Below are 11,719 nucleotides of genomic sequence, written 5' to 3' on the forward strand. Positions count from 1 at the left end.
TGTCTATCCATTCTTGCCATAACATAACCTTTAATTTAACTCCAAGGGATGGAATGGAACAGTTGGTAGGAACTATACCTTACAAAGGGGAGGGACATGAGTTCAATACCCTAAACTAATTTTACTTTCAGGTAAAATCTGCCTATGGTTTGGATAAAGTTCGTTGAGAAATTGGTGGCTGCAAATGACACATCCATGATTAAAGTTACATGCCCAGGGTAATTATTATCTGAGTCAATTCCAAACGAAGTACTGTTAGTATTAAAATCTGCTATCTACGTTCTTTGAAAATGTTGGAACACGTACCTCCCAAAGCCATGGATTGGAGGAGAGTGGATCACCATACTATATGTGGGTTCCGAATGAACAGCTGGGGTACACACCTTTAAAATCCAGCACAGAGGAATTGAATTTCCTGCACAAGTTGCAAAAGAAAATGGTTGCATTTTGATTGATAGTTGTCTGCTGATGATAGCATGTAAACTTCTGTGCACCAGCTCTGAAATAACTCCTCTTCTGGTGGAACATAAAATGGCTGAATTCATAATCAGTTGAACTAACAATTGTTGTACCAACCAGACTAGTTGTACACTGACCCATACCTGAAAATTAGTTAGAGCATGATATGTAGTTTCAGGATGGAGAAAAGTAATGGTATGCTTGTTTCACTGTCAACAAATTTCAAGAGTCATTTCATGGAATCAAGCACTCATTTTAATTTGATTATTCTGATATTTAAGTCGATAGTACTGCATAGCAAGTGAATGAACCCACTATATCCAGGCTGCACACTTCAGACAACAATTTCTAAGGAAAGGAATTTATTTTCCCCAATATAGCTTACCTTTGAAAGACACGCCTCAGTGAATTATTCATAACATAAGCAAGAGAACTTAACTCGATTGGTTTGTACCAAACCCTACACATTTTGTGGCTTCTCCAAATAAAATATCAACAAAGACTGAGAAAACATTTTGATTACTAACATAAATTTTGTTCTCTATAAGATAACACTTTCATGTGCTCCAACTGTGGCTGATAAGAGATTTTCCTTCAGAACATTGTCATTACATTTCCCATAATACCAAACATAACTTCTACGCAGAGATGATGAGCAAAAATTCAAAGGGTATTGATTACCTTTTATCATTTGTAGTTGACTATTGTATGTGATACACATGCATGAGGGGAAATTAAATTCACTGCTTTTTCCCCGCTATGATCAAAATAAACATGCATTTGAAGATATGTACAGTACCAAAATTACATTGACAAGATGTGAAGAATGATGGACAATTTTTTTCACATCATTATTTGGACCCAAAATATTGGCCATTTGATGCTCTGTATCTGTGATCATAATGAACGAATGAAGTCGAATGTGGATGTTGGACATCGAGATCCATTGCCTACAAGTCCAAAATCAGAAAGCAATTTTATCATTATGCAAGGAGTGGTTTGCATTGTAAAACAATTTTATTGGCAGATTTATTGCCATTATTAGAGGTAATCAATATCTTACCTGCCTCAATTGATTTCTGTGTGACATGGGCTCCTGGAATGGACTACGAATTAAGGATTCCTGTACAATAGTGAACACTTAAAATCATGATGCATAACAAACTTCAAAACCTCGTCATACTATAAAGTTGGAACTATTGAACGTTGAAATCATGATGCATAATAAATTTCAAAATATAAATTTGTATTTATTTACCTGAAGCAACTGAGCTTGGCTAGGAGAATCGTGTTGGTTAGAAAAGAGGTTTGGCGGTTGATAAATGTCAGGGTTGGGTTGCTGGGCCATGGATAGATTAGGCGGTTGGTATAGGCATTGAACCACCTGATTTGCTTCAAAATTGTAGAAACCCTGTGTTTTAACAGGAGAATATTTAAATATATATATATATGCTTTGTTATATGACAAATTCTAATCACAGAAAACATATATGTTATATGTGACAAGTTGACAACTCAGGTAACCAAAGCAATACCTGTGTAACAGGATTTAAAGATGAGGATGCAGAAGAAACATATGCCGGTTGAGGACATGAAATTGAGGCAACAGTATCCGGTGGAAGTGGATGTACATTCTGTGATGTTTTAGTTTTGGAGATCTTTTCAACAAGATTATTTAGTGGGTCTTCATCAGGGGCAGTAGTCTCCCTTTCATTTGTTCCCCTAAATGTGTTGCTGTCATCCTGACCCTCAATTGCATTTCTATCCAGAAAAATCTCTGCTTGTTCACTTTCAGATGCGTATGCCCCAGTGCTACTTGAGGTGATAGCTTGAGTTTCCTCGGAAGGTTTAAGTGTCAAGATCTTTTCTACCCCTTGCATCACTCCCTCAAGTTGTCTTGCAGCAAATTCAAATGCTTGGTTAGATTCAGCAGCCCTGGCAGATATTTTAAGCAAGCTTTGGCACAATTTTCTGTAACGGCTAGCTGTAATGGACTTGGGGCTTTCTTCTTCTACGGAGATCGCACACTCTCTGAAACTTTCAACCCTTGCATCTCTTGTCCATCTCTTCAAAATATAACAGGTAGGGACCACCTTTATATTCCGATGATCAAGCACTTTTAGGGCATGACAACATAGAATCCCAACATACTCAAACTTCATACAACCGCAAGTGACTGTACCATCCGAAGAGTTAAATGTAACTGTATACTCTCTAGGTTGCCCGTATGTGTTAGCTTTGTACTCAAACAACGACCCATTCTCACTGAACAGGTTGACAACGATATTTAGACACTTCTCGTATTCTCGCTGGAATACTTCAAATGCCTTTGGTGTATAAAGATCACTGGCATGCTTTAACAAAACTACATTAGCCATCAATCTTGGAGTACATCTGCCCATGTCATAATTAGCTTCGAGTTCATTGTAGCGTTGCTTGTTTACCATACTTTCAAAATGTGTGAAGAACTGAAGCACATCTAGGTCAGAGTTTAGGTAATTTTTCAAGTTATTTGAAAAATTCTCCACTAGATGTGTGCTTTTCACATCAATAAAAAAGCTATTTTTGCCATATACCACAGCCCAATTCTCTTTTTCTCTAAACATCCATCGCAACCACTCATTTTGCCGAAGAGTAAATTTGTCTACCATATCATCCCAGGCATGGATGAAATCCTCCTCATCCTCATGATCAAAAATGCAACTCCTCAAAACTTTGGCAAAGGAATCTGCATCCTTTGTCACATGGCTCAGGTGTTTAAGAGCATTTTGGTACATCTGCCATATGCAAACACGGTGGTTTGTTTCTGGTATTTCTGAATCAATTGCTTGGATTATTGTTGCATCTTGATCTGTGACGATGGCTTCTGGCTTCTTCCTGGACATTGCCTCGATGAAAGTTCGGAAAAGCCACTTAAGAGAATCAATAGTTTCATCATACATAAGTGCAGCACCAAATATCACCACTTGTCTATGATGATTCAGTCCTAAGAACTGCACAAGCGGCCGAAAATCTTTCTGTGTTCTGTATGTTGTGTCCAAACAAACCACATTGCCAAAATGATCATAGTCCACAACCATATTATCATCAGCCCAAAAAATATTGCTTATCTTATCATCTACATCAAGCTGTATGGCATAAAAGAATGAAGGATTTTCAAAGTGTTGCCTTTGAAAATAATACAACAAACGCCCTGCCTCTCCCTCCTTCAAATCTCTTATTCGTCCAGATTTTAAATAATTCTCAAAATCTATTGCTGGATAATCAAGGTTTTCTCGAGCACCAAATTGTCTACCCAACAATTGAAATGCTAATTGTGATTGCCTTTCAAGATTAATTGTGGAGTCAGCTTCAGTTACTCCAGCACCATCTATTGTCCCCTGTGATGGTAATTCCTGTAAGTTCTGAGCATTACTTGGGTTTACATTCTCATGATTATGGTTTTCTTCAAAATGTGTAATTCGATATATTCCATCAGGCTGACGAGTTATTATCATATGTGCCAAGCAACCAGTTCTTGTTTCTTTCCGGTGTTTCTTCACATTAACATCTCGTTTGTCTTTCCGCCGATAACCTTCTTTGGAACAGGTAAACTTTCTAGATACCACCCTACCATGTACCTTACTCCTATTGACCCAGTCCTTTCGAACACTGAAACCTACCAATCCAGCATATTTGCAGTAAAACTTGTATGCATACTCATCTGATTCAAACTCCATACCAATCTTAAGTACCCCATCTGAATTAGAATCATCTTTTGAAGAAAGAGTGGACTGCACTGAGCCAACATGGGCAACTTTTGGGCTGCAACAGTCGTGCTCTATATTCAAGTCCAAGTTATTGGATGTTTGGCATCTGATATCCATATCATCGTCATGAGAACTAACCAGGTCATCATCATTCCTATCCATTGTCCTTGAATAGAAGAGGAAGAAATCAGTAAAACATCATCTATTAAGAATAGAATGAAAGAATATATTCTCACATCCCAGCCAAATGGGAATTTGAACAGAGTCTATTGATCACAGTCCTACACCAGACACTCGACTGAACACGTATAAGGATGATGATAATAGAAAAGTCACAAAACACAGGCGAAAAAAGAAAAGAAAAGAGCAAGATAGAATCCCTGATCAGAGCCCTTGCTCCAACATCCAAATATGCCCAAATACAGTGAGCTACTAGACTCAATGCATGCACACATTGTTGTTCCATATTTACATGTATACATATAATTTATTTTTACATGGATTGGAATGCTTAAAACTAGAGTTCATTATAAAGATCTTTTACTGAAATTTCAGTGTGTTTCTTGTTCTATTTTGATTTTCCTACTCAATGAAACTTGAATCCCTGCCTTGGATTGTTCTATTTTGTAGAATTTACCAAAATAATTTAATAAAAGTCACGGTGAACTATCAATCAGATAACTTGGCTTCAAAAAAATTTGCACCTGTTTAACTACGTAATTTCCACAACCTTTTACCAATTTATTTCCAAAATTGTAAAACACCAACTTATTTAAAACGATTGTGAAAAAAGCTCTCTTTCAGAAATAATATTTATATTCTCTCCTCTTCCTAGGTTCCTAATTAATTATTCATTGTTGATTTACTAGACACTTAACTTCACATAATCAAAAAGGCATAAAACTGATAGAAAATTATTCTGAACTACTATCCCAAAATGGATTATGTTTCCGCAATTTTTATAAACCCATAAACTTAAATATTTGAACATGTCAGTCAGGAAATGAAATACAAAGAACGATTATTTGACGCAAATAAGTACACAGGCTGTTGAATGTGTCCCACATTACTTGAAGTTGCGCCACACGTGCTGGTCATAAGGCTCCGATTTCTCTCCTTAATAGCTGGGTTTTAAGGAGAAGTGTGGCCTGGACTTTTCAATTTAGTATCAGCGCTTGGTTGGGTCTGTGACTTGTGTGCCGTTTGTCCGGCTACTGTATGTTGTGGTCCAGAATGGTGTGTTGAAATGCGTCCCACATCACCTAGAGTTGCCTCATTGGTGCTAGTTATAAAGCTCCAATTTCCCTCTCCTTAACAGCTGGGTTTAGGGGTGAGCAACGGATATTCCGATTCGCCCAAACCGACAGAACCGAACCGAACCAACACGCTGCATTTTGGACGGATGCGTGATGCTGAGCTGATGGTTGTGGATTGATTCTTTCAAATCCGCCTAATTTTGGCGGCTAGCGGATTTGAAATTCCTTTGGCCGCAACTGAATCGCCAAACCGCAAGCACCCCTAATAATTTGTAAGATTTTGTATTTTCAATTTGTTTAGATATTCTGTTTATATTTTCAATTAAAAATGAGTTTAGATATTCTGTTGTGTTTTCAATTTGAAAATCTTTTTTATCAAATGATATTTGGTATTTTTGTGTGGAAAATATAAATTTTAATTTTGTCATTTTAAAAAAAAAAATCAAATTAAATAATTTTTGAATAACAAAAAGTAATGAAATAATTTTGATAATGCATGATTTTCTTATATGTATTTATTATTAGTATTTGATAATTTACTTGACAATCTTTTGGTTATGTTGAGTTGGATTATTATCCAAAAAAAAAAATATTGACAAATTGTTGTATTATATTTAAAATTTGTAAAAGTTTAAACTGCCAAATTGATTCGCATCCATCTGCCAATCCACTCAAACCGCATCCGTCAATTTGGCGGCCGGATGCGGATTGATTTTTCAATCCATCAATCTGACGGACGGATGGCGAATTAGAGGTTCTCTGGCCGCAACCAAACCGCGAACACCCCTAGCTGGGTTTTAAGAAGAAGTTGTGGCCTGAGTTTTTTAATTTGGTATCAGAGCTTGGTTAGACCTGTGACTGGTGTGTCGTTTGTTTGGCTACTGTATGTTGTGGTCCAAGAGGGTGTGTCGAAATGTGTCCCACATCACCTAGAGTTCTCCAGTTTCCCTCTCCTTAATATCTGAATTTTAAGAAGTGTAGATGGAGCTTTTCAATTAGTTGTCTGTCGGGTTATTTACTTGGGATAATTAACCTACCAATGCTACTTCCAGAAGGACTTTATTTGTTTCTAGTGTGTTTAAGCAAGTCTCATAACAAATACAAAATAATAAAGAAACCAAAATAGCAATTCCTCAGATCATTCCTTTTTTCCACTTTGTAACTTTCAAAAACATTATAAAAATTTCTAAGCAGAATAGCACTCACTACTCATATGGATTTTGCATGATATCTTCCTGTAACCCTTTCATATTTGCTACATCATATATATTTCCACAAACACTGTTGACTCTCGCTCTTTATTAAAGTTTCTTGTTTTCTTCTTTATTACTTGCACTGTAATACATAAATACCCTAAGAAGGACAGACACGCACACATGACACGAAACCGACATGATTTTATATATTCATTATATGTCATATACATGAATATTTAAGTCAAATATAATAATTTCTAAAGTAAAAATAAGGAGAATGTGTATAAATTTATATTGTTGTTGTTTTATCATTGGATTCTAAGTGTTGGGAAGTGTTCTGCAAGTGTCATGTTGGTGTCCGACATACACGTTACCTTCTTAGAAGTATTTGTGCCTCTTAAGGCAGGCCCGACTTAATAGCTAAGCCACTAAAGCAAGGGCTTTAGGCCCAATTTGTGAAGAAGGCCCCTAAATTTAAAGAAATTACAATTATATATGTATAGTTTTAAAAGGTTTGCTTTGAAACATTATAATAAAAAAACCTCAACCCATGAATATAATACATATTGCGGAAAAAAAGGCCTCTACCTGTTTGTTATATGTTTGTATAAAGTACCCACTCTATTTTTTTTAAAGGTTCACATTGAAAAGAAGTTACACAAATTTTAAAATTATACAATCTATTAATTTAAAAAGAGTTATTTTGAAAAAGGCCTCCATCAATTTAGAATATGTTATACAAGTCTATTTTCAATTTTCATATTTTTTTTCTTGACATGATCTTCACTTTGAATTTATAAACTATATTTACTTGATAGTTTCCACTTTTCAATTCTTTTCATTTCATAATCCTCATAGAGGCATTAAATAACTCCCAAAATTTGTATTGCAAAACACTTAAATGTTAAAAAAAAAAAAAGAAGAAGAAGAAGAAAAAAACACCTCTAATTGAGATTTCGTTTTAGGCCCTGTCTTAAGGTATACCCTTGGCAACATCTTTAAATTTCACAACACCACGAAAAAGTTATATCCTCCTTTTCTCTGTAAATTCAGATTTTCTTAAACATTGAAATAAATGGAGCCTCAGTTTCTAGACTTTCAATATGCATGCTCAATGTGTACACCAAGTTTTCTTACTCAAACACAACAGTAAAGAAAGATAGAAAGACCTTCCATAAATCGAAACAGTTGTTGCTATAAGCAGTTTAATTCAGTATACAAATCTGTGAATCATCCAAATTCTAAAAAATAAATAAAAAATAAATCAAAGAACTATTTCAAATTACAGCATTAAATCATAAAAGAAAGTACATTTACACAAACAAGTGATTGTTGAATTACAGAAATGCATTCATGTTCGTGTTCAAACGTAAACATTTGACTTAAATTTTTAAACCTAAACATAAAAAATAACCCTTAATTCAAGCAAAAAGCCAAACAGAGAAGCCGAAAGAGTGAGGGAACCTGATACGAATTGCGTAACAGCAAGCGACTGAGAATTAGGGTTTCAGCTCAGAAATAGAGCTTCGATACCAATTGATTCTTCTTCTTCTTCTTCTTCTTCTTCTTCTTCTTCTGGTTCTTCGAGCGAGAGAGAGAGAGAGAGATGTACGTTTCGGTTCGTCACGGCACTCCGAGGCTGGGGTTCCAATTCCAGGGGTTCTGTTTGGCAAAAAATAGTTCAAATTCTGGTTAAGTTGTGAATTTCACTCCAAATGTGGAAAGGGGGCGGTTTGTGCAATTCTATAAAGATTATGGGGAGGTAAGTGTAATTTGGTCAAGATTAGTAGCAATTTGTACTCAACAAAACTTTGGGGTCAATGTTATTCGAACTAAGGTCTCGTTTGGTGATTTTTTTGGGTAAGTTTTTGACCTTTTTGTAAGGTGGAAATGTGTTGGAGAATGTTTTCTTTTAGTTGTATCGAAATTTTTTATTTTTAATTTATGAAAAAAATACTACCAAACAAGTCCTATGAAAAATTGTTATTTAAGAAAATTATTATAAAAAAAAATCTTAAGTTTGACTCTTATAATAAAATAAAATTTTAATTTTATCAATTTAAATCTTAATTTTTTATTTGTTTTTAATCTAAATTATTTACTTATTTTTGTTAAGTAAAATTGATGAAAAATAATATTTTAGTTATTAAAAAAAATATTTTAGACATTTTATATACATTTATATTGAGTTCAATGACAAAAATGTCCTTATTTTGTTGAAAATAGTCAAATGGTTTAAATTGAAAGCAAATCAAAAGATTAGAATTCAAATTTATAAAATTAAAAATTCAGAATTTATTTTATTACAAAAGTCAAACTCTAAAAAAAAAATTATTTGTTATTTTTAGATTGACATCTTTTAATCTTAGGGCTATTAAATGAGCCAAATTACTTGAACTTGATTTGTGTTCGACTTGTTAAAAAATTGTTTGAGATATGTTCATTAGGTAAATAAACTAAATTTGAACACATTTTAAATATGGTTAAGTTTTCAAGCTAAACTTGAAAACTTATTATTGGGCCACGTAAGTTTATATATATTATAAAAAATCAAATTATTTAAGCTCAATGTATACAAAAATTGTTTGAAATTGACTCATTTTGTACGACAAATTTAACCACATTTTTAAACTTACTAAATTTTGAAGACAAATTTAAACAATATAATAGTCAACTTGTTCACCACCCGACTTAAGCCTTAACTAAAGGGAAATTCTATTTTCACACACCTAATTTAATAACCCTCATACTGTTTACCGATTAATGACTGATTAACCGCTAATTACTGTTAACCGAGACTGATTTTGACTGATAATTGAACTGTCTAAGGTACTGAACTGACTGACTGAAAACTGGAATCGAATTGACTGAGTATGTGTGTGTTAAATTGTATTCTATCTGTTTGATTATCTGTTCCTGTTTGTATGTTTAAATTGCAAATTGAAGGCCTTATCGGCGGCCGAACCCAAAATTGATTAATGTGTCTTGATCAACATAATTTATGTAATTTTATGGCGAAGTTATCTGAAAACTGATTAGGTATGATTAAATTAGATTAATGGTACCAAATTTCATGAATTGGACTTATTACCAAATTGCCACCTGAGTGGCCCACTACTTGAGCCTTTTTGATCTCCTAATACACTCAACAAAACATTTCTCCTTCCACTTCCTGCACACAACCGACCTTAGAGAGAGAGAGGAGCTAGAAGAGTTGAGTTCAACTTGTTTCATTGTGAATTGGCTTGAATTGTTTGAAGAATTGAAGGTTGATTGCATACTTGAGCTCCCTTCTTGAACTACAAGACTAAAGGTAGCTCCATTGTCTTCTTATTCATGTTTTGAGTTGATTCTTGCATGGTTCATGTCATATTGATGGAGTGTAGAGCCAAAACATGGTTTAGATGTTGAATCGTGGCTTAATTGTTGCATGCATGTACATATATTGAAGTTTAGAGGTTGTAGTCCATGTTTCCTCACATGCATGTCCATGTTTTGAGAGTAGTTCATGAAGTCATCTTGTTATAAAAAGAATTGGCTCATTAGAGCAACAAATTGGAGCTTCAAAGTGTTTCAAATTCATGCATGTTTGCATGTTCATATTGTTCTTGGAAAATGGCTTGAAATTGGGTTTGAATTAAACACCCTTGGGCTTTGATTTCTCAAATTGAGTTTTGAATCGTGTTATTCCATGTGTTTATAAGAGTTTTCCAGAAAATGAGCTCAAGAGGATCGGTTTTTAGTTGTTAACAACTTGGTTTTGAGCTCGGAGGTGCAATCTGGAATTTCCAGATTTCGCACTTCCGCTCGAGCGGGGAACGTGGCGCTCGAGCGTGGAATTCGAGCATCCAGCATCTCTGCACTGTTTTGCAGTCCGCTCGAGCGGAGGATTGGGCGCTCGAGCGGAGTCATGTCTCACGCTCGAGCGGGCGTCGAGCGGAGATTTCACCCATCCAGTACTTTTACAGTACGCTCGAGCGGGAAATTTGACGCTCGAGCGTGTACCTTTGTTGCATGTACGCTCGAGCGGGGAAACCTGAGCTCGAGCAGGACTCTGTTTTTCTGAAAATGCTTTTAAATGTACATCTTTGCATCCTCATCCCATTCTAGGCATTCTTAGGCCTAGTTTAAGACATCTTAATGAGGATATAGATGTAGAACACACCGAGGCAAATTTAGGGATTTAATTATTACCTTTCCCATCTGTGAAACTTAGAGTGTGTTCAATCTGTTAACTGTTTAGGGTTGGCATTTCGAGGAGACGCTCTAGCCTACTGTAGCCCAGAACTCTGTGAGTAACAATTGTGTAAAGATATGTTCAACTGATTATCTTTGAATATTGAACTGAACTGTTTACTGAACTGGTATTACTGAATGAATGTATGTCCTTTATTTCTGAACTGTACTGTGGCATCCTTAGCACCTACTGTTTACTGTTACTGTTACAGAGATCTCTGTCAGTTCCCTCGTGGAGCCACTACTGTTTACTGACTGATGGACATCATTACTGTTCGGTCTTTTAAGACCTACTGTTACTGATATGCTAATGGATGTACCACATATGACTGTTTACTGTACTGAGCAACTGAAATACTGATTGAAATGAACTGTTTTCATTACTGTAAGGACATTCATTCTAAACCCCTTTACGCTTTATGTTATTCACTGGGCTTTAGCTCACTGCTCATATATATATGTAGGTGTTCAGGCACCAGACCGCAGCTAGGAGCGTCAGGGTTACTCCAGTTTTGTCAAGCCAGCCTTTGTGCCTCACTGCGAGGTTCCGAGCCTATCGTGCTAAGGCTTAGGGGTGTTTTAGAAGTCCCCCTTCTGTACTGTCTTACCGTTTTGTAATAACTGGATGAATGGTATAGACTGACTGTTTACCGTACTGTTATCAAGGGATTAAGTCCATGTACTGTGTGACTGTAAAGTTTGTATAGACTGTACTGTTTGTATATGTGAATGCATGAAAAATCTTTTAGCATGCAGACTGTCACAGCTCAATGGACATTATTTATTTACTGTATTGGCTTCCGCCAGGCCCTGTACTCTGTTT

At 35.5% G+C, this 11,719-nt stretch overlaps 1 protein-coding gene across 2 annotated transcripts; it reads right to left on the bottom strand.

Moving 5' to 3' along the window:
* Positions 1-1,111: 1,111 nt before the first annotated feature.
* On the bottom strand, positions 1,112-8,456 carry LOC114319427 (protein FAR1-RELATED SEQUENCE 5). Of its 2 annotated transcripts, none has more exons than XM_028266441.2 (5): positions 8,125-8,456; positions 1,995-4,374; positions 1,718-1,870; positions 1,523-1,582; positions 1,112-1,409 (listed from the first exon to the last, which is right to left on the bottom strand). In XM_028266441.2, exons 2-5 carry the CDS (start codon positions 4,368-4,370, stop codon positions 1,311-1,313), a joined length of 2,688 nt encoding a protein of 895 aa, XP_028122242.2. In that variant the 5' UTR covers positions 4,371-4,374; positions 8,125-8,456; the 3' UTR covers positions 1,112-1,310. The 2 variants fall into 2 exon arrangements, with proteins under 2 accessions (XP_028122242.2, XP_082738470.1); XM_082882344.1 differs by having other exon boundaries at positions 1,995-4,362; positions 8,125-8,343.
* Positions 8,457-11,719: the final 3,263 nt, after the last annotated feature.

This window comes from Camellia sinensis, chromosome 8 (genome assembly GCF_055761805.1).
Source record: "Camellia sinensis isolate YWXY chromosome 8, ASM5576180v1, whole genome shotgun sequence".
In the NCBI taxonomy this organism is placed as follows: domain Eukaryota; kingdom Viridiplantae; phylum Streptophyta; class Magnoliopsida; order Ericales; family Theaceae; genus Camellia; species Camellia sinensis.

What these genes read in the sequence shown, in the direction of transcription:
- LOC114319427 (XM_028266441.2), bottom strand. Translation starts at nt 4,370, where the DNA reads ATGGATAGGAATGATGATGACCTGGTTAGTTCTCATGACGATGATATG. An exon ending in CTTTAAATCCTGTTACACAG is followed by an intron (nt 1,871 to 1,994) that starts GTATTGCTTTGG and finishes GTTAAAACACAG; the next exon opens with GGTTTCTACAATTTTGAAGC. An exon ending in ACAGAAATCAATTGAGGCAG is followed by an intron (nt 1,410 to 1,522) that starts GTAAGATATTGA and finishes TTGGACTTGTAG; the next exon opens with GCAATGGATCTCGATGTCCA.